This window comes from Condylostylus longicornis, unplaced genomic scaffold (genome assembly GCF_029603195.1).
Source record: "Condylostylus longicornis isolate FDR11 unplaced genomic scaffold, ASM2960319v2 ptg000011l, whole genome shotgun sequence".
Lineage (NCBI taxonomy): Eukaryota > Metazoa > Arthropoda > Insecta > Diptera > Dolichopodidae > Condylostylus > Condylostylus longicornis.
The window spans coordinates 796278-815587 of record NW_026577980.1 but is presented as its reverse complement, the minus strand read 5'-3'; the positions used below and the strand labels follow the sequence as shown (position 1 = coordinate 815587).

General features: G+C 25.9%; 1 protein-coding gene across 3 annotated transcripts in view; it reads left to right on the top strand.

Moving 5' to 3' along the window:
• The first annotated feature begins 1708 nt into the window (after positions 1–1708).
• LOC129619205 (RNA-binding protein 24-like) overlaps positions 1709–19310 on the top strand; it is a 33195-nt gene continuing 15593 nt past the window's right edge. Inside the window, exons 1-5 of one of the 3 annotated variants that reach the window (XM_055534343.1) lie at positions 1709–1890; positions 2599–2892; positions 14088–14683; positions 14763–14889; positions 17660–17732. In XM_055534343.1, the coding sequence (XP_055390318.1) occupies positions 14336–14683; positions 14763–14889; positions 17660–17732 (548 nt within the window). In that variant the 5' untranslated portion in view covers positions 1709–1890; positions 2599–2892; positions 14088–14335. Of the gene's footprint in view, positions 1972–2598; positions 2893–14087; positions 14684–14762; positions 14890–17659; positions 17733–19310 lie in introns of all 3 variants that reach the window. The other 2 variants (XM_055534342.1, XM_055534341.1) reach the window with 2 other exon arrangements.

The window sequence follows — 19310 nt, the reverse complement described above, 5'->3', positions numbered from 1 at the left end:
TCATTAATTCCTAACCCTTTATTCCGTAATGTGATATACAATGACACAAGTTTTTTTTTTCTTTGGCAATAAAGTGAAATTATTTTAAAATTATCAAATGTATATAAATTTTAAATTAGTTTTTATACATTACTATAAGTAGATTCCCTACGCACAAACGTTAAGTGTGATCTATCAAACATCTATCATATATTATGAAAAAATAATGCAAATCGGTGATTTCATACTGTTAAGGTGATTTGATGAAGTTCGTCTTTGACCCTTTTAAGATTATACTAAATTTATCCGATTGTTTATAACCAATCACAAAATTATTGAAAAAAAAAAAACTTGAATAAATTATTTCACTTGAACATCGCTCAAAAACGTTACTACAAATTTTTACCCATAAAAGTTTTACTGGAAAATATCACTCAAAAACTTCAACTCATGAGGAAATTATTAAAAAATCATGCAAAAAAATATACAAATATGTGTGTGTGTGTATTTGAAAAAAAAAAAAACAAAGTAAAAATTTTGATTACGCTTTTATGCCTTGCCTAGACTAAACTAATGCAAATGAGAACGTGAATTGAGAATAAAAAGTGTCCAGTCCTTTCTTTATATTACGTCAAGAACTATGTAGCAAAAATGCTTATTCATATGTACGTATGTATATATAAATATGTATATTTTTTAATGTACACATTATATATTACCAACAGTACAAATTGGATACAAAAGTATAAGGCGTGTGTATTTTATACATTATGACATATTTTGTGTAGAATATATGGCTAAGGCTAGCACATGTATGTACATATGTAAATACAAAATTAAATTATTCTTTATAAAAAAAACGAAAATAACCAAAAAAAAATATTTTTCATTGTTGTATGAAACAAAAAAAATAAAACCAAAATAACAAATAATATCTTAGTACAAAAATAAAGAAAACGAGACGTATTTTGTGGCAAGACTCGTACATATCGTAAGCATTATACGATTTTACGAAATTATTGTTTGTATATATGTAGAGGCTTCAGTTAAATACTTATGCAATCGCATTATTATTGCTTATGATTTTATATATGAAGTTTACACCTATATATAAGAAATCCATACGTACATATGTATGTATGTTAAATGTATGTGAATATTTTCCACATTTAAAATAGGTACATATGTAAATATGTATGTATGTTTGTACAATATTGTGCTGCCGAGCACTGTACTGTGCTGGGGATCACATATTGCACAAATACATGAGAGTAACGGTTAACATTTTTATTGTCACATTTTATTTTACATCTCACCATTCCTTTAAGCATATGTAGTTTGTTTAAATGTGCTCAGTGTTTGGCTCAGTTGGTCATGTCATGTTGTAAAGGAACAAAGCGAAAAATAAAAAAAAAAAAAACAAAACAAACCTAGAATAAAATACAAAAAGTTGATAATAAAAATTTATTCCTATATTTTTACGAGGCTTCAAAAAAAAATTTTTTTTTACAGTATGCACATTGTGTAAACATACAATTAATATGAGAGTATCACATATGAATATATACATAAGTATATGTCATATGTATAAATTACAAATGTGTTTGTAATACTCGCTTTTGGAAGAATACACAATCACACATACGTACATATTTGTATTTACAATGAAATGCTGAATTCTATATACAAAAAATTACTATTTTTAAAGAAAAAAAAGAAAAAATCAAAGCAAAAACAAAAAAAAAATAATGAAATAGGAAGAATTTCACACACAAAAACATATTCACACTTTTAAAAATTTCATTCGGTTGCCGTTGCCGTTGTTTACTGTCAGTTCAGCAAAAATTTTATTCAGTTTATTGGAAGTAATATCGTCGTGTGGTTTGTTGAATTTTTTTTTGAAACCAAAGAGTAAAGATCCAAATTATATTTGTGTGTATTTATTAGTTATTTTTAGTATTTATTTTTTTTTAATAAGAGAAAAAATACCGGGTAATTGATTCAAAAGATCTTATTATACATAATTATTTTGTGAATACTAGTAGCTACTATATAAAATTTGAAAAGTCAAAATTTTTATTGCAATAAAATATTTTTTTAATAGTACAAATTGTATTTGAATAAGTTTTATAATAAATTTTGTGTGTTCTCTTAAAAAATTATCAAATAAATAAAAAATTATTCATAAAATCTGAAAAAAAAAAAATTAAATTGTAAATAAAATAATTAAAAAAATCACAAAGCAAATGTTATATAATTAAATAATTAAAATATAATATGCGTATAACACTTTAAAATTTTAAATTTAATGAAATCCAATTAATGTTAATAATTTTAATAGTTTTCTGAAATTTTTTAAAAAATTAAAAAAATAATCAGTAAATTCTTGTTTTATTTTTGAAAAAAAAAAATCAAAATAATTTAATTATATAAAATATAACAAAATAAAAAAATTGTTTTATAATTACAAAATTTTTTTATTCTTATTACTTAATATTTAATTGAAAAATTTAAATGATAAATTTAAAAATTAAATATTAAAATATTTTTTATAAAAATTTTCTTTTGTAATTATAAAACTAAAAATTTTAAAAACCTTTGACTTTTTAACTTTTAAAGAATTAGAACAGTTATTATATTCAACCGTTATCAACTGACAACCGAATTTTATATATTATTTAATCTACACGTTATTTTTTGTATAACTGTGAGAATAAGAAGAAGAAGAAGAAGAAATAAAAATAAAAATAACATAAAAGAAAATATTATTTAATGCAACATACTTACAGATGTACAAACATATTTCTTTGAATTACAACAAGTCAGTTAAGCTTACCAATTGTACATAAATGTAGTTATTATTCGTTTTAATATCATCTACACATCTACATATGTATAAATTTGTATTTGAAGGTAAATTTTATTTTAAATTTAAAATTATAATAAAAAAATTGAGGTACGAAAGGTGCCATACCTATCTATTTAATTTCAAGAACGGATAAATTCGAAAAGTGCTGATAGGTATAACCCAAAAAAAAAAAGAAATTTTTTATCTCGCAGTAATTCTGGCAACTTGATATATTAAGTTTATGTGCGCCTATTTATTTGTTTTTGCATTAGTCATTTTGCATTTATCCGTTCTTGACATTAAAGTTAAAGAATGTTAATTGTACTAACGCAATATTGTATTTGTGCATTTGCTACGAAAGCATTACTTATGGATATTTTGTTAATTTTAAATTATTTAATTTTTTCTTTTATTTTTTATTGAAATATTTCATGCAATAAAATGGTGTTTATAGTATTGTAAAACATTTTGGTACGTTACTAGGGGGTGAATTTAGATGGAAATTATTTTTATATTTGTATATGCAATTGTACACATCCATTTTAACGAGTAACATACATACATACATATAATAGTATACAATACTTACCAATATATGCACTTATGATATTATATACTTTCGAATCCGTATCGTGTTTATAAAATGTCAATCAATGTGTTCGATTGCGCATGCAATTAAGCTTGGATTCACTAAGTTGCATTATTGCATCTTCATATTAAATTTGAACTTCAGTTCAACTATTGAATTAAGCCGTTTAAATTGCTCTTATAAACATTCGTTGCCGCAAGTTTTTTTTTTTGGGTATGCTTTAAAATTTTTTTTCGATGATTGTTCCTGCGCGGTAATTTCTGTAGTTTACATTTAAATACATGGAATATATACTGTATACCGTATCCATTTAGGTTTAGAACTAAAGTTGCTACATCAACATTTCTTGAAAAGAGAAAAAGAGGATCTATTCTAATTAAAATTATAAGATTCCCGTAATTATAAGATTCCCTTAAATAAAAAAACGATTACCATAAATTGTGTTAATAACTGATTAAGTTTTAAATTTGTAATTTATTGGGATTTTTGGTTGACTGATAAACATCTGATAAGTATATGATGTTTTCGATTACGGACACAGACCTAATGGGAAGCAATACTTGTAACAGAATTTGTAGACTGCGTAAGCAAAAAAAACTTAGTTTTCGCTACTGTTTAACGCCGACTTAGAAATTTTAGTTTTAATGTAGAAATTTTAGCGCAGCGTGCATAAATGAAAACCCCCAGATTGAAACCCTATATGCACTCATAATTTAGTGTTCATTCGGTTCGGATAAATTTTAATACCGCTCATTTTATAAATAAGCTCTAAGGGTGGAATTAAAATGAATAAAAATTAGATAAAAATTAAGTTAATGTGCAATAGATTGTTTGCACTAAATTAGAAGAAGTTGTAAATCAATTAGGTGTATGTCGAGAGTTAAGCTCAATTTCTTTAAAGCATAAATTGTGATTTGAAAATAAACACGACCGTAGACCTGTACTTAAAATTTAAAACCAAATTACAATATTCATGGGTCAATGAAGTATGTATGTACGTACACAAAATTCTGTATGAATATATTAATTGAGTTAGACAATAAAAGTTTTTTTATTGAAAAAATTTTTTTTTTGGCATTACTATATTTTAGCCTGGATGTGATTTCCACTGATGAAACCTTGTGTGCTTGATCCGAAACAATTTTGCACAATAGTTCTCAATTCTTTTGTTAAAAATTATTTTTACTTGTTAATATGTTTGTATTGTACATGTTTCTATTTTAAAATAACAAACAATTATTAATTTACTATACAGATCTATATTATGTATGTTAACACTTACATGTATCAAAGTAGGAACATATGTTTGTAATATTAGTTTTATATATTTATATGTCTATTTCTTTTAAATAAATATTTCGATTGTCAAAATTATGTATTAAAAGGTATACCATGTTAAAGACCACATGTACACATACATATGTATGTTTCATATTTTAGTAATTCTTAATATTTAAGTGCCATCGATCATAAGATCATGATAGTGGAATAGTAGTATAGAAAATAGTCATCATAATAAATTTTTTTGTATGAAATGAAATGGAAAAAATCATTGGTCCCTAAAATGTATTTTGATATTTACCTACATAAGGTACCATACACATATTGTACATAAAACTATATTTTACTCAGATTAAATAAAAATAATCAAATTCAAATTAAATGGTAGATTTTGTCTCGTATATGTAAAGAGTAAGTAACATAGAGTACGTGCATATTTAGTTTATGTTAACATCTCCACATTATGTACACATGTATGTAGGTAAATTTTGACGATTAAAATTTAATTCAAGTAATCTCTATCAACTCATCTTGCGAGCGCTAATATTGCTGAATTGTTTATACTTAAAATTAATTTTATCGTTCCGTTTTTTTTAACAGAAATTAAAGAAACTCATATATATATATATGATTTATATTTGTTTTAAAAACACAAAAACGAAACCTGTTTTGTTTGATTAATTAATTTTTGGTATTGACACCAAGTACAAATCCTACTTATAGTGATGCAGCGGTATAGTGATGCAACTATCGAGTTACTCTTTTCGATATTTTTCAAGTAGATTAGTTACATATGTAAGGTTAACACTATAATAAAAATTGAATCAATATAAGTAATTTGTTTGTTATTATTTCTTACAGCATTTTAAGTTCGTATTCCTGAAGCCCTAGTATTTAGCTCTGCACAAAATTTTACAAACAATCAAAATTGTTTTTTGAATCCATAATCAGGAACTTGGAACATGTACAATACGTATTCACATATACATGTATAATGCATACAAATTCATTTACAATGAATTTGTATTACATGACTTCGGGTGTACGTATATATATATTTTTAGGTAGCAAAATGAATGCTTGTATTGCTTTTGAAAAATATATTGAAGTACTATAAATTGCCACAAAGTTCAATGCAAAATTAACAAAAAAAAAAACAAAAATGTGCACCCTTCAAAATATTTTCATTTGTTCTTTTTTTTGCTTTTTTTTTACAAAAAAAGGGACCCCTTTTTTAAATTTAATTCATAATAATAATTGTATATATAGTATATTGTACATATATACAACACAGCTGCACATATATTTTGACATATACATTGACAAGAATATTTACATCTCTCCCTTCATTTTTATATTATTTTATTTTATATAGTATAAGCAATTTCTTTAAGGATTTTATTAAAAAAAAAAAAGAAAAAATTGTAATTTTATGAATACAGATAAAATAATCGAGCCAAAGAAGCATAGGAATAAAATTTATGCTAAACCAACATGTATACACATATATACCTACACTCATATAAAATATTGTTCAATACAATACAATTATAAATAGCAGGAATTAGGAAAGACGATCAACAATATTGTTGAGCACGTGAATGAAAGTATAACAAAAAAAAAAAAACAATGAAACCAAACAAACTTTGTTGTAAAAGCAAAGAACACCAACATTTGAAATTGTGTTTAATACTCTGAATATCCTGTACATACAAGAATATAATGTACAATTACACATATACAAATGTATATTGCTTTGAGTGTTATTTATTGGACAAAAAAGGAAATTTATTAAAAAATAACAAAATAAAGTAGGTAATAGAAGAAAAATAAAAATTATCTTCTTCTTTCTTGTTCAATAAAACTTATTTCAATCTCGTTTGTATTAAAATCATAACAACGTTTGATATATTACAAAGGTAGATGTGTGCATAGTATTTAAACAAAATTTTCCTGAAAACGAAGAAGAGCCGCTATAAAACTGGTTGTTTGAAAATAAATTTTTTGCATCAATCGACAATCAAATCAAAAACAAAATATTAAATAAATCCTAAACTTTCAAAATAATTTTAATACAATATGATTAAACAAGGTACTAGAATTTTCAATTTTCTTTTTATGCCTACCGAGCCCCTTGTTCCCTTTTCACGTCAACCTATAGGATGTTTTATGATTTCCATCCTCACCTACGTTGGCACTATATCTAGGCCTCTGACAAATTGTAGTATAGCAGCCACCTCAAGTCGCAAGACATCCATAGAGCTAGCTCACAAAACATTTCCAAAGCATCTCAACGAGCTACCGCCTCGTACTCACATAATAAGTGGTTCACAGCTTCGTTTTTTTCCAGACAGATCCTGCCCTCCACCTTGCCCATCTTTTTCATATGGATCATCGAGAGACACCCACCAATCAAATTCCGACGGCCAAGTATGGCCATCAAGTATGGTATAATTTAATCACATTCCCTTAGCAGTTTGGATCCCACTACATCAGACGAAAGAGTCGTAAAGACGACCTGGCCCAACTGTCCGATATAATAAAAATCCTGTCCGTATAAACGCCAGGTCACACAATTCAATAGCATATGTTGTTAGATAGTGTCCGAAGACACTTGTGATATTTACACCCTCCCCGTGCACATCACACCCACCTCATCAATTTTTTATTTTGGACAAGTACTGCTTTTAAAGCTTACAGAATGATTTAGTTAGATGATTAATTTTTCACGTTCTTCTGTGTAGTACTGCAACGATGTATACGTCGATACTATAATGATTACCGGTCTAACAATTTATTCAAGATTTGCGCTACATAGCCTTTTTTGGAATGATCCTACTCGTATCACATCTTGTCATTTTACAAAAAATACAAGCGTAATATTATATTTCTTAGCTTACAATAATACTTTTTATATATTATATTATACTATATATATATATCTGTAAATTGAAAAGCAATATTTCAATTGACCTAGCTGTTATTGTAATATCATTCCCATGATTGTTTAAATTTTTCTTCTCCTCCTGAACGCATGCAATAACATAACATAATATTGTAATTGTGAAACGTGTAAACAGTTTGTTTTTTTTAATATGAACAAGGGGATGTTTCAGGAGTCCTTTTAATTTAAGAAAATTTTTGATATGAATTTTTAATTAAAATTAACGCATGTGTAAATAGTGGGATTTGCATTTAAAAATGCCAGCCAAAAAACATAAAACTGAAAAGAAATTTATATTGCATTTAAAAAAAATACTTAAGCTCAAAATCAGTATCCAAGGAACTACTAGAGTTTTTTTTTGTTGCTTACTAAAAAAAAGGGCTTTGTGGTCCCTTTCATCTTGATCCACAAGATGTTTTGTGATTCACAGTCCGCTTACATAAGCCCTATTTCTAGGTTAGTTCTCAGTATTATGTTTGGTATGAGTTTGGTAAGACTTCCGAAAAGGTAATAAAGCCCGACTCGTAGGACCTAAGATAAAAATTATTTAGAAAAAAGATAAAAATTTTAATAATAAACAGTACATACTGAACTGATATTATGCCGAAGTTATACAAAGGGATGTTAATTTTTTCTTTGCGCAGATGTCTATAAGTCAAGTTTATTATCATTTGCAGGTATAGGGGTACAATATCAATAAAACTTTGAATATCTAATCCAATTTTAAATTTTTGTTTTAATATTCCATTAGAATAAAGTTGGGTCAAACCAATGGTTTGTATTGTAGCACTTTTCCCTTAAACAAGTGAAAATACTGCTTTTAAAAACAGTCTATGTATATCCACGACACTATTAAAATTATTTTCATTTATAAACGAAACTATTTCTAGGATTGCATATATTTAGGATGAACCATTTATGCAGTCTTTGAAATAAAGCAAAATTTAATATAAACAGGGGTTAACATAATGCTCGATTTTAAGGGTTAATTGTGTGAGCTAAGAAAAATAATTATATTTTTTAATTTCATGGAATTTACTGTTAACTTTTTACGTTTATAGAAATTTGAAAAAACTTGCGGTTTCAGAAATATAAGGTGTCAAAAATGCATATTTCACAAATTTCAAGAGGCCATAACTTGAGAGGGGGTGGAGATGGAAAAAAATTTTCTTCTAACGAAATGAACTACTTGTTAATGTCTAAAAGCCCCTAAAATTTCAAGCTTCTACAGGCTGGGGTCTAGAAGAAAAACGACATGAAAAATTTGGAAAAAAAGGACTTTAGATAACGGTAAATTTGAACGGCCATTTTGTTTTTCTAAAGTTTAACTATAGTATACCGCGGTAGGGGAAGCAAGTCACTGCCCTTCTGCGTTTGCAAAATTTCAAAAATGCTTATGGTTTCACTGCAACAAATAGTTAAAATAGGCCATTTTTAGTGCTTTGGGGTGGTATAACTTCTAGAGGGGGGGAGATAGGTAAAAATTTTGTTCTACGAAAATAAGTTTCTAGTAAAGATCTATGTACGTATTAAATTTCAGCTTTCTATCTTTAAGAATGTAGAAGTTTTGTAAACAGACACACGGACAGACGGACGGACGGACGGACGGACGGACGGACGGACGGACGGACGGACGGACGGACGGACGGACGGACGGACGGACGGACGGACGGACGGACGGACAGAGTGAAACTAATAAGCACTTTTTTTCAAAAAATTTTTGGAAAAGTGCTAAAAAAAAACACAAAATATGAAGACCAATGCAAAGTTTCTTTGAAAACTACGATATCATATGGCATTATAATACGAAGTTGAACAAAACATTTACTATATTAACAGGAGACATAATATACAGGAACGATATCCCAGAAAAAAAATTTCCTCCATGTAATAAAATTGCGTCGAATTAAAAAGAAAAAAAGAGTATAAAAGAATTTAAGAAAATTAATGAGATAGAAATAAAATTTTCAACTAAAATAACATTAAAAAATACAAAAAAAAAGGAAAAAGAGAGGAACATGCATATGACACGGATTATTTTTAGAAATTTCTTTCTTTAATAAAGAGGAGAGGTTATTGACTTGTGTTTTTTAGGGAATTTTTAAAAAAAAAAAATTTTTTTTTATGTTAAGAAAAATCTTCCTTTTTCTCTTTAAAGGCAAGAAATTGTGTATTAGGGTTTTAAATAACACAAAAGAACTAAGTTTCAATTAAAAAATTTTTATATTAATTATATGAAATATAGATAATGATATGAAATTTTCGAGGATTCTTCGTATTCAATAATTTTTTATTAGAAATTTAATAAAAATTGAGCACGTGACTTTTATTTGATTAAAAAACTGTACGCTCTTACGACATATACATGTGTGTATGTTACACAACAGGAAAAGGATTTTCTCTTTTAGTCTCTCACAAAAAGACTTAATTTAAGACACATTTTTTAATTATATTTTTACCTCCAACATAGTAGTGATACTAAAGGAAGGAGCATATTTGTATCTATCTCATTCATACTCCCTAAAATATCCTGTATATTGATTAGAAATAAATACAATGAAGTTAAAAATTGAAGGTAGGTGTTGGAAAATTTTTAAACTGAAATTTCTTAAAATTGTTCAGTCAATTGCACGTTATATAGGAAATATGTCATGTTTGTCGTATTGTTTGTGGTTTAGGCGTTAGAAATGATTATAAAACGAGTTAGTCGTGCGTTGTTGTGATGTCCGAAAAAAGAAAGTGGCTATTTATTCTTGTGGTTTAACAAACTTGTGGAATGTTGAATATACAAAATTTGTATACTGCGCTCAGAATTGTTTCGGTAACCGCCAAACCAAATTTTGTAAATCTATCTGAAATCTTAACAATAATATGACCACAAAATTTGTCGACCTTCAATTTTAAAATAACAGAGTTAAAATAAATTTCCCAATAGATTTCTCATATTTCCTCCATTAATAAATATCCTTGAGTTAGTTTTTACAGCATATACGATTTTGATACATTGTCAAGAGTTCCTAAAAAAAAAACAAAACAAAAATATAAATTTTCATATTAAATTTAAATATTTCCATCTTAAGCGTCCTTTAATAGAAATGAAATTTTACTTTTTTCAAATTCTTTTTTATCCTTTTGCTGGGTTTCTCGCCAAATATGCTATTCCAAAACTTGTGCAGTGTAGTGATTCGTTTTTTTTTTTTTCCAAAACACTTCTTATCGAAATAAAGAATAAAATTGTTTTCCAAGTGTGCTATTAATAGAATGATATAATTGTGTGCTCATCTATTATAAAGGACACAAAAGGCATGATATTCGTCATTATATCAGATTATAATGTGGCTACAATGAAAATGAAATTTATGCAATAAATTAATATGTATACAAATACTTACATAATTTGATTTCTTCAAATAAATATGTCTATTTGTATTTATAATAAGATTTTAGCTTATCTCTCATAATTTCGTTAATTTCTATGTGAAAATAGAATAGGTATTATGAAATGAGAAATAAAAATGTTAAAAAAATCAATACAGTAAAGTAGTTAAAAATATGTCCTTTTTTATATTATTTTCCTCTTATAATTTCTTTGATATTCTCTTATCAAAAGATCAGGTTTTTTAATAAAAGTAAATTCAATTCAAATATGTAGTTATTGTGAATACATCTGTGAGCATACATAGTTGTACATTTCTTCCGTTTGTTCATAGTTACCTATTTTTTGAAAAGAAAAAGTTCAATTTCAAAGAAGAATTGTAATTGTATAAGTATACTTACGTATATGTACCTTTACCGTAAATTTGAAAACCAATGTTGTTTTTGATTAACATCCTTTACCTTATAAGTTATTCGTTCTTTTTGCATTAAGAAAATAATTTGAATTTTTGTATAGTTGGTTTAAAAATGTATATTGACCTAAACAGACCTGCCTGATCTCTTAATAGAATGGACAACTTGAAATGTAGCCGTAGCCAACATTTACTGTCGTAGTTTGGAAAATGGATTTTCACAGAATTTTCGAGTACTTAGTTGAGCAGTTTACGGAACTATTTTATGCCAAATTTGCAGTTTTACCCTAGTTTAAATCGGAATCCGTATATTATGTAGTTGGTCGAAGGAGTGAAATATTACAAAATTTTTAATAAAAGCTCAGCAACAAGTTCAAATTTTATGTCTCGAAGAAGGAACGATATATATGTAGGTCCGCCAGAATCAAAACTATTTCAGATAATTTTATTTCTTAAGCTGTAATTTTAATTTCTCCGTACTTTTATTTAATTTATAGTACACAAAGTATACTATCACTTCAATTTCTTTAATCCTTAGTCATTCTACATCACAAAACCATGAGTTCACGTATTGATGCTTACAATATTGCGCACTTATTATTGCGCATACTTTTTATTTTGAATATGATATTGAAATATTTTATTGCGCAGCATGTGAACAAAAAAAACCTTCTTAACTGTAATTTTTAAAAATTTTAATCAACATGCAAGATTTTTAAAAAGTTATTGTACTTGTATGAACTTGTAATTTCTTTCAAAATTGTTTCATAATTTTTTGTTGCAGTGTAAAATATGCAAAATATGAAAATTTTGTGTCATTTTTTTTTTTGATTAAATTACTTTGTATTCGAATCATGAAAGTTAAAAGAGTTATTAGTATTTAAATACAAAACAAAAATGAAAAAGACAACAAAATTCAAAAATTTCAACATTTTGAAATATAAATCACCCCCTTGATAATGTAAGAACTACCCCAAGATTTTACTAGGATTTGTAAATTTTTATATGTAAACAAAAACACACAATACATTTAATAATATACCTATATGAATGTATGTGTAAGATATATGTATATTATAAGGTTGAAATATGTCATTAAGTATATACATATACATATATATGAAAGTAGCTAACATTAACCCATACATGTAAAAAAAAAAGAGTGTTTATAGGAATAAAGGAATAAAATTTAAAAAGTTCCCTTTTTTATCCCATTATTTTTTTGGTTCAAGTTTATAGAGTACGAATACGAGAACCATAAATCGCACGAGGGCAGATGTTTTAAAACAACAAATATATATGCAAATGTATTATTAATGAATACACACATATACGTATGTATATTGCTTCGAAACAAGGATATTAGAATTAATAACATTTCGAAAAAAAAACGCAGTTTTTCAAACCAATACAAAAGCAAGTTCCCAATTTTAACTATGAATTTTCACTGCATTTTTTACTCTTTGTTATAAACAAATACATTTTTAAGGAATTACTGCTTTTGTCCTTTATTTTTGTGTATATTATTTATCCCTTATTTATATTCTGAAAATATTTTTGTGATCTTATAATATTACAAATATATATTTCAAAATATATGTACATGGTACACGAATACATGTAGTATGGGATAGTTAAATTGACGGTACGCTTATAATATTTAAAGACGTGAAATGTAGAATATTTTAGCAAGTCAAATAATGTAAATACAATAATACTCGGTTTGAAAAATGAATGTATGGGTTCACTTGCGAAACCCCCCGTAAGCGTAATCCTACAAATTCTTTCGTACAAATCAAATTTTTATTATATTTCATCAGTGATAGATAAGTTTTTGTTATATTGAATTTGTATAGCAAAACAGTTGACTATGATATGCAATCCCTTTAGTATCCTTGAATTGAACGGAATATTGAGGTAATAAGAGAAGAATTTTTTTTTTTGATAAAAACCACTACATTTAAAAATATGAAAAATAAATAAAGTTTTTACGACAGGGGGATGTTTTTTTTTCATTTAAATTTGATATACATATATGATTTATTTGATATATTTAAAATCGTCCTAGTATTTAGAGAAAAATTAACAAAAAAAATGCTTAACTTTATGTAGCTAGGTATGATGCACTAAATGCATTAATAAAATCAGAATGTCATACAAATCACAAAAACTTAAAGAAATCTAATTTTCCAATATAACAAAAATTATTACGTCGAGAAAATATATGAAAATTTAAGGCTATCCCCAACTACCCATCATATACGATTATGGGCAGCTGGGACAAACGTACATATAAATATTTAAATTAAAAACTGTTATACTTACAGTTAACTGTTATACAAAACATGTTGATTGAGATGCAATATATATATACCTATGAAAAATTTTGTAAGATCGAATGTTGCTAGAAATATAGCGGCATTATTTCTCTAAAATAAAATTTCTTCATTCACCCCACATCTCGAGCTATAGTTCTTTAAAGTAGTAAAAAACTATGTACTGGTCGAAAACTAAAAGCAATTTTTGATTCCTGTCAAATCAACACAAAGGTCAAATTAATTTCTTCTACCACATTTTTAAATGTACTATCTAAATAAATATAATAAGTATAATTTTTATAAATTTAATAAATTAAATATTTATTTATTTTTATTTCAGAATTTTTATTCAATCTTCAAAAACATTAAAGTACTGTACCGAAACTGATTTCGCAGAAACAGTGTCCGTCCATTCAATATAACATTTTTTAAAATAAAGTCAAGCTTTTTTTCAAAAAAGGAACATAAGTAAATTATTCTTGTCCATTCAGTTAACAAAAAGGCATCAAAATAAAGAGAAGCCTACCCGAGAGCGGCGATTATAGTGCACCAAAGATTTTAAAAACAGCCGCCAAAATTCATTTCAAAATGTTAATGCCTGGTGCCACTGAGACAGACGCTGCGGCGTTAGCGTTAGCTGCAGCCCAGGCAAATTCACAAGCCGTCCTGACATCACCAACTGCAGCACAGTTAGCTGCTGCAGCAGCAGCTAATCCTGCATCAGCTCTGGCATCAGCCGCTAATCCTATAGCAGCTGCTGCTGCTGCCGCAGCTGTACAACAAAAAGACACTACGTGGACAAAATTATTTGTTGGTGGTTTACCATATCATACAACAGATAAAAGTTTACGGGAACATTTTGCTGTTTTTGGTGAAATTGAAGAAGCTGTAGTGATAACAGATAGACAAACTAATAAAAGTCGGGGCTATGGATTTGTAAGTGTTATAATTTTCGTTAATATTACAATTTTTAAAAATACATAAACAACATATTATGATATTATATTTTATATAGGTAATTATGGGTGATCGTGCTAGTGCAGAAAGAGCGTGTAAAGATCCTAATCCAATTATTGATGGTAGAAAAGCAAATGTTAATTTAGCAATATTGGGTGCTAAACCTCGTGGTAATATTACGCCTGGTAAGTAGAAAAATTTTATTACATTTTTATAAATAAGTTCTCTGTAGGCTTCCTGAAAATAAAAACGAAAATTCAGAATGAATTTTCTATAAGACATTGTTTTTCGGAACAATAATAACATTTAAGAGAAAATTAGGAGATTACGTAATAGGTTTTTAAATACGGTAAGAGTTTTACATACATATACGAGTATAAACATTCACATATCGTATAATAATAAAAATATTTACATAAATATATACCTACGTAGGTAATAATATACCTATTTCGTACGTAGATAAGTAAATTTTCACTAAATTCTATTGCCAACTTAGAAGCTAAATGTCATAAGAACAATTTCGTGTTTTTCACTTTTATTTGAAATAGAAATTGAACTTTTGGCTTATACTAAGAGTTTTCAAATTGTCGCAATATTGTCAAAGGTATAATAGTGACATAATACGAAGATGTATATAATGACATATGATGTACACAAAGTGTTTGAAGTCAGGAATATCGAATACCAACTGACGGAGGGATCAATCGAAAAATTTCATGTGGCTCGCTTTTCCAACTTGTTGTACGCATTTAATAATCCTAAATAAATATGGCGACCGGATTTTCCTTATTAGAAGGGACAGCTTCTTCTTTTTAAATATTTTATACTCTATAAAATTTCAATTTGCTAATTCGATTAATTGATCTAAATTGTGTTGGAGGATCTATAGTATAATTTCAGTTTCTTAGCGAAATTCTGAATAAAAAGGTCTGAATAATTTGACAAATAGTTTTTAATTAAGCTAAACATTCTATTGAGGGAAATTATATTGTAATTAGAAACAAAGGGTTGTTAACAATATTTACCCAATTTTAGAATAATTCAATGACAATGTTAGTCAGACTGTTATAGTTATTTTCATAAACGCAATATGTCACAATAAATATACAGTCAAAACTGCACTGTATGAATGTCATAAATAAAGTATTACGAATCAGTTTTGTTTATAAACATTTCCAATTTGTGGCTAGTTAGACTAGTGTAGTATGGTACGTGACCCATATTTATGATAGAATATTTGTTTTGTTCTGTTGTTTTAGAATATTGTGTTTATGAAAACCCGTAATATATTACACAATATATTATTTCACATTTTATGAACCTGAAAAACTTGTTCTTTTCAATGTGAAAAAAGACCTGGTCACTTCGTTATTTAAAGTACATATTTTAATTTAATGAACACATACATATATTACGTATGTGTTCATACGTTTATTAAAATAAATTTGTGAAAAATACTTTTAAAACAATATTTAAAAAAAAAAAGTAATTTGTTTGTTTGAGTCCGATCGAATAAATTATTATAAAATGTCGTGCGTGTATACTAGTGACGATAGTGTATTACATACATGATGTATGATCGTTTTTAAATATATTGTGTCTCTCTTAGTATTAAAATTCTCTTTTAGATAAATATCGTTTCACTCAGTGGTAAAAAACATAAAAAAAATAAAAAATAATCAAAAAAAAAATTTTCCGATTGGTTGAGTTTTGACTTTGAAATAAAATTAGCTCCAACAAAGAAAAATTAATATAAATGCCCAACTGACGACAATATGGTAATGATTTTTTAGCATACATTCAAAAATACATATATTTTTTTTTGTTTTTCATTTGTTTTTTTTATTTAAAATTATATTGTATTATAAGTTTTACTGATATTTTGTCAAACGGGAACAAAATTATATAAAATTGAAAATGTTTTCCCAATACACTACTGATGAGTTTGTTAAAATTACAATTGTACATATATGTATGTACATATTATGAGCATTGTAAATCATTATTGTACTGTGAAACAGGGTTGTCAGATGTTACTTATACAATAGTATGTTTTGTAGAACTAAGATTTTCATTTTTTCATTTTTATTGTTAAACTATCGGTCTATCGATTTTTTTTAAGATCTATTACGTAATACTCTTAATAAATGAGCGTTTACTCATCAGATTAATTTTATATTTTTTTATGTCAAATTTTTGACAGCAATATTTTTTGAATACGTATTTACAAGTATGTGAAATTCAGAAAAAACAACCAAAAATCAGCTGTATTTTTAAAAAACCTGACAGAAAATCTGATAAATGGCGAGTAGTTTTCGAATTTTTTTCATCAAATTTAATTAAGCTTCGATTATTTAACAGATTCCTATTAGATTCCAATTAAATTTAAAATTTAATTTCAATTTTAATAAGTTCAAAATTTACAAAAAGACTTAATTTGATGTGTGAACGGAGGCACTTAAATACATTGTTGCAATGAGAAAAATTATCTTTTATGATTGAGTTTTGTAAGTCTTTATAAATATTTACTGCTCATTTTTTTTTTCAAAATTTTTGGTACAGTCTGAATATCCTAAAAAATATTGGTTATCTTCAGGTATGTACAATATTTTTTATGAATCTTTCATTGTGGAAATCGTTTCCGCCTGCCGGAAGTTGTTATACAAAAAAAAAAGTAAAAAAAGAAATAAAATTATTAAAATGGAGTATGAAAATCAAGATATTATTTTATATAAAAAAAAGTGTTATTTTAAAATTGGTTCTAAAAGAAAAAAATAAATTATTACCAAAACTTTTTTATATTGTTAAATTAATTTAGAACTTAGTAATAGGGAATTGTACACATGATGTAGTTTTGCAAGAATATAATCAACTAGCTTTTCTATACAACAAAATCTAATTATAATTGCTAAAATTATACTCTCATTTCTCCTATTATTCTATTTTCTATAGGTTTTCCTTTTGCTGCTGCTGCTGCCGCCGCTGGTTTACGCACTGGATATCCAGTTATACCAAATCAATTTAGGTAAGTACCTATTTATCAAAATATTTTGAACACTCTTGTGTTTTTTTTTATATTGCAAAACTTAATTGAACTGCAATAAATTATTATTGTTATTGTAATTATTCTAAGAAACTATAAGGCAAATTGTATTAATTATTACCCTTATTATTTTTATTTAATTCTTTAATTTCTTCCAAGTAATATACTGTAGTATAATTATGGGGTAAAAATTAATTTGTTGGTATATCTTATTTTTTCTAAGATTTATTGCCAAAGAACGGTTTTCAGAAAGTATATTTCCTACATAATTATTCCTACAAAATTATTCGTCTATTTTTGTATTAAAACTAAAAAATTATTGCACTATATTACTGGGTATTATTGAAAATATGCTGATTAGCTCAAATAGCTCATATTTCATTAGAAAATTTGAAAATAATGTTTATTAATTATAAGAAAGTTGGACAATTCATTTTGTAGAATCAAGTTTGTTAAACAATTTTAATCAATATTAAATGAAATTTGTTATTCAAACTATGTTCGTGAGATCATACTGACTGTCATTTTATAATATTTTAGAATAATATTGTATTATGCTAATTTAATTAAAGTTTTATTAATTACTGTCATAGTAAGTCTATACAGAATGAAAATTAAGAAATTGATTTGAGTTTAAAAAATGTTTATAGTATGAAAATATTATTATTATTATTATAACAGTAATCTTCTATTATCAAAGAAATTCTGAATAAAATTTTTTTAATAAATTTTAATTTTAATAAGTAATTCTTTAAGATAATGTAGGCTGGAAGCACAACATATTAATTTTATTCACTAATTAAAAATATAAAATAATAGAGGTTATAAATTTCGACCTCTATGAAATAGTTAAAAAATATTCAATAACTTAATTAATTAGGAAATTATTTTTAAAATAAAAAATAAAGCATGCACAAAATTAATCAATATTTAAATTTATTAAGAGTCTCTTATCAGATCTCTTAAAATAAATTGAGAATCATTTCTAATTAATATGTAATTTTTATTTAAAAAAAGACTTAAGATTTATTGATTAAATTATACAAGATTAACTAAATAATTATTTAATTAATTTCATAATAATGCAATATCATAAAATTTGATTGTTTTCTTACTTTATTCTTAATATAATGAAATAAGTGTTTTAATTAATTTAAGTAATTGAAGAAATTTATTGTCAATTATTTTCTTTAACAAAATTGAACTTCTGTTTATTATTGATTTAAAGTGATAAATCCACCATTTTCAAATTTTATGAACTAAAATTGAATAGAATTGAATTTTTAAGTATTAAAATAGTGTTAGGGTAGGTTTACACTAGTTAGTGACAATATGACATGAAATTCATGTCAATTTAGTAGCTTAATTTTAAAAAAACTTAAAGTATTAATGGTTTGTTACTTAAGTATGTTTGTTATTTAATTAACTCGACTTTTTTTTTTAAATATAATGTATACTTAAACAAATTTAAAATATAAATTATTTTACGAAATAATTATTATTATAATATATATATATTTCAGAGTTATCAACTACAAATACCTACGTTATCTATGAATT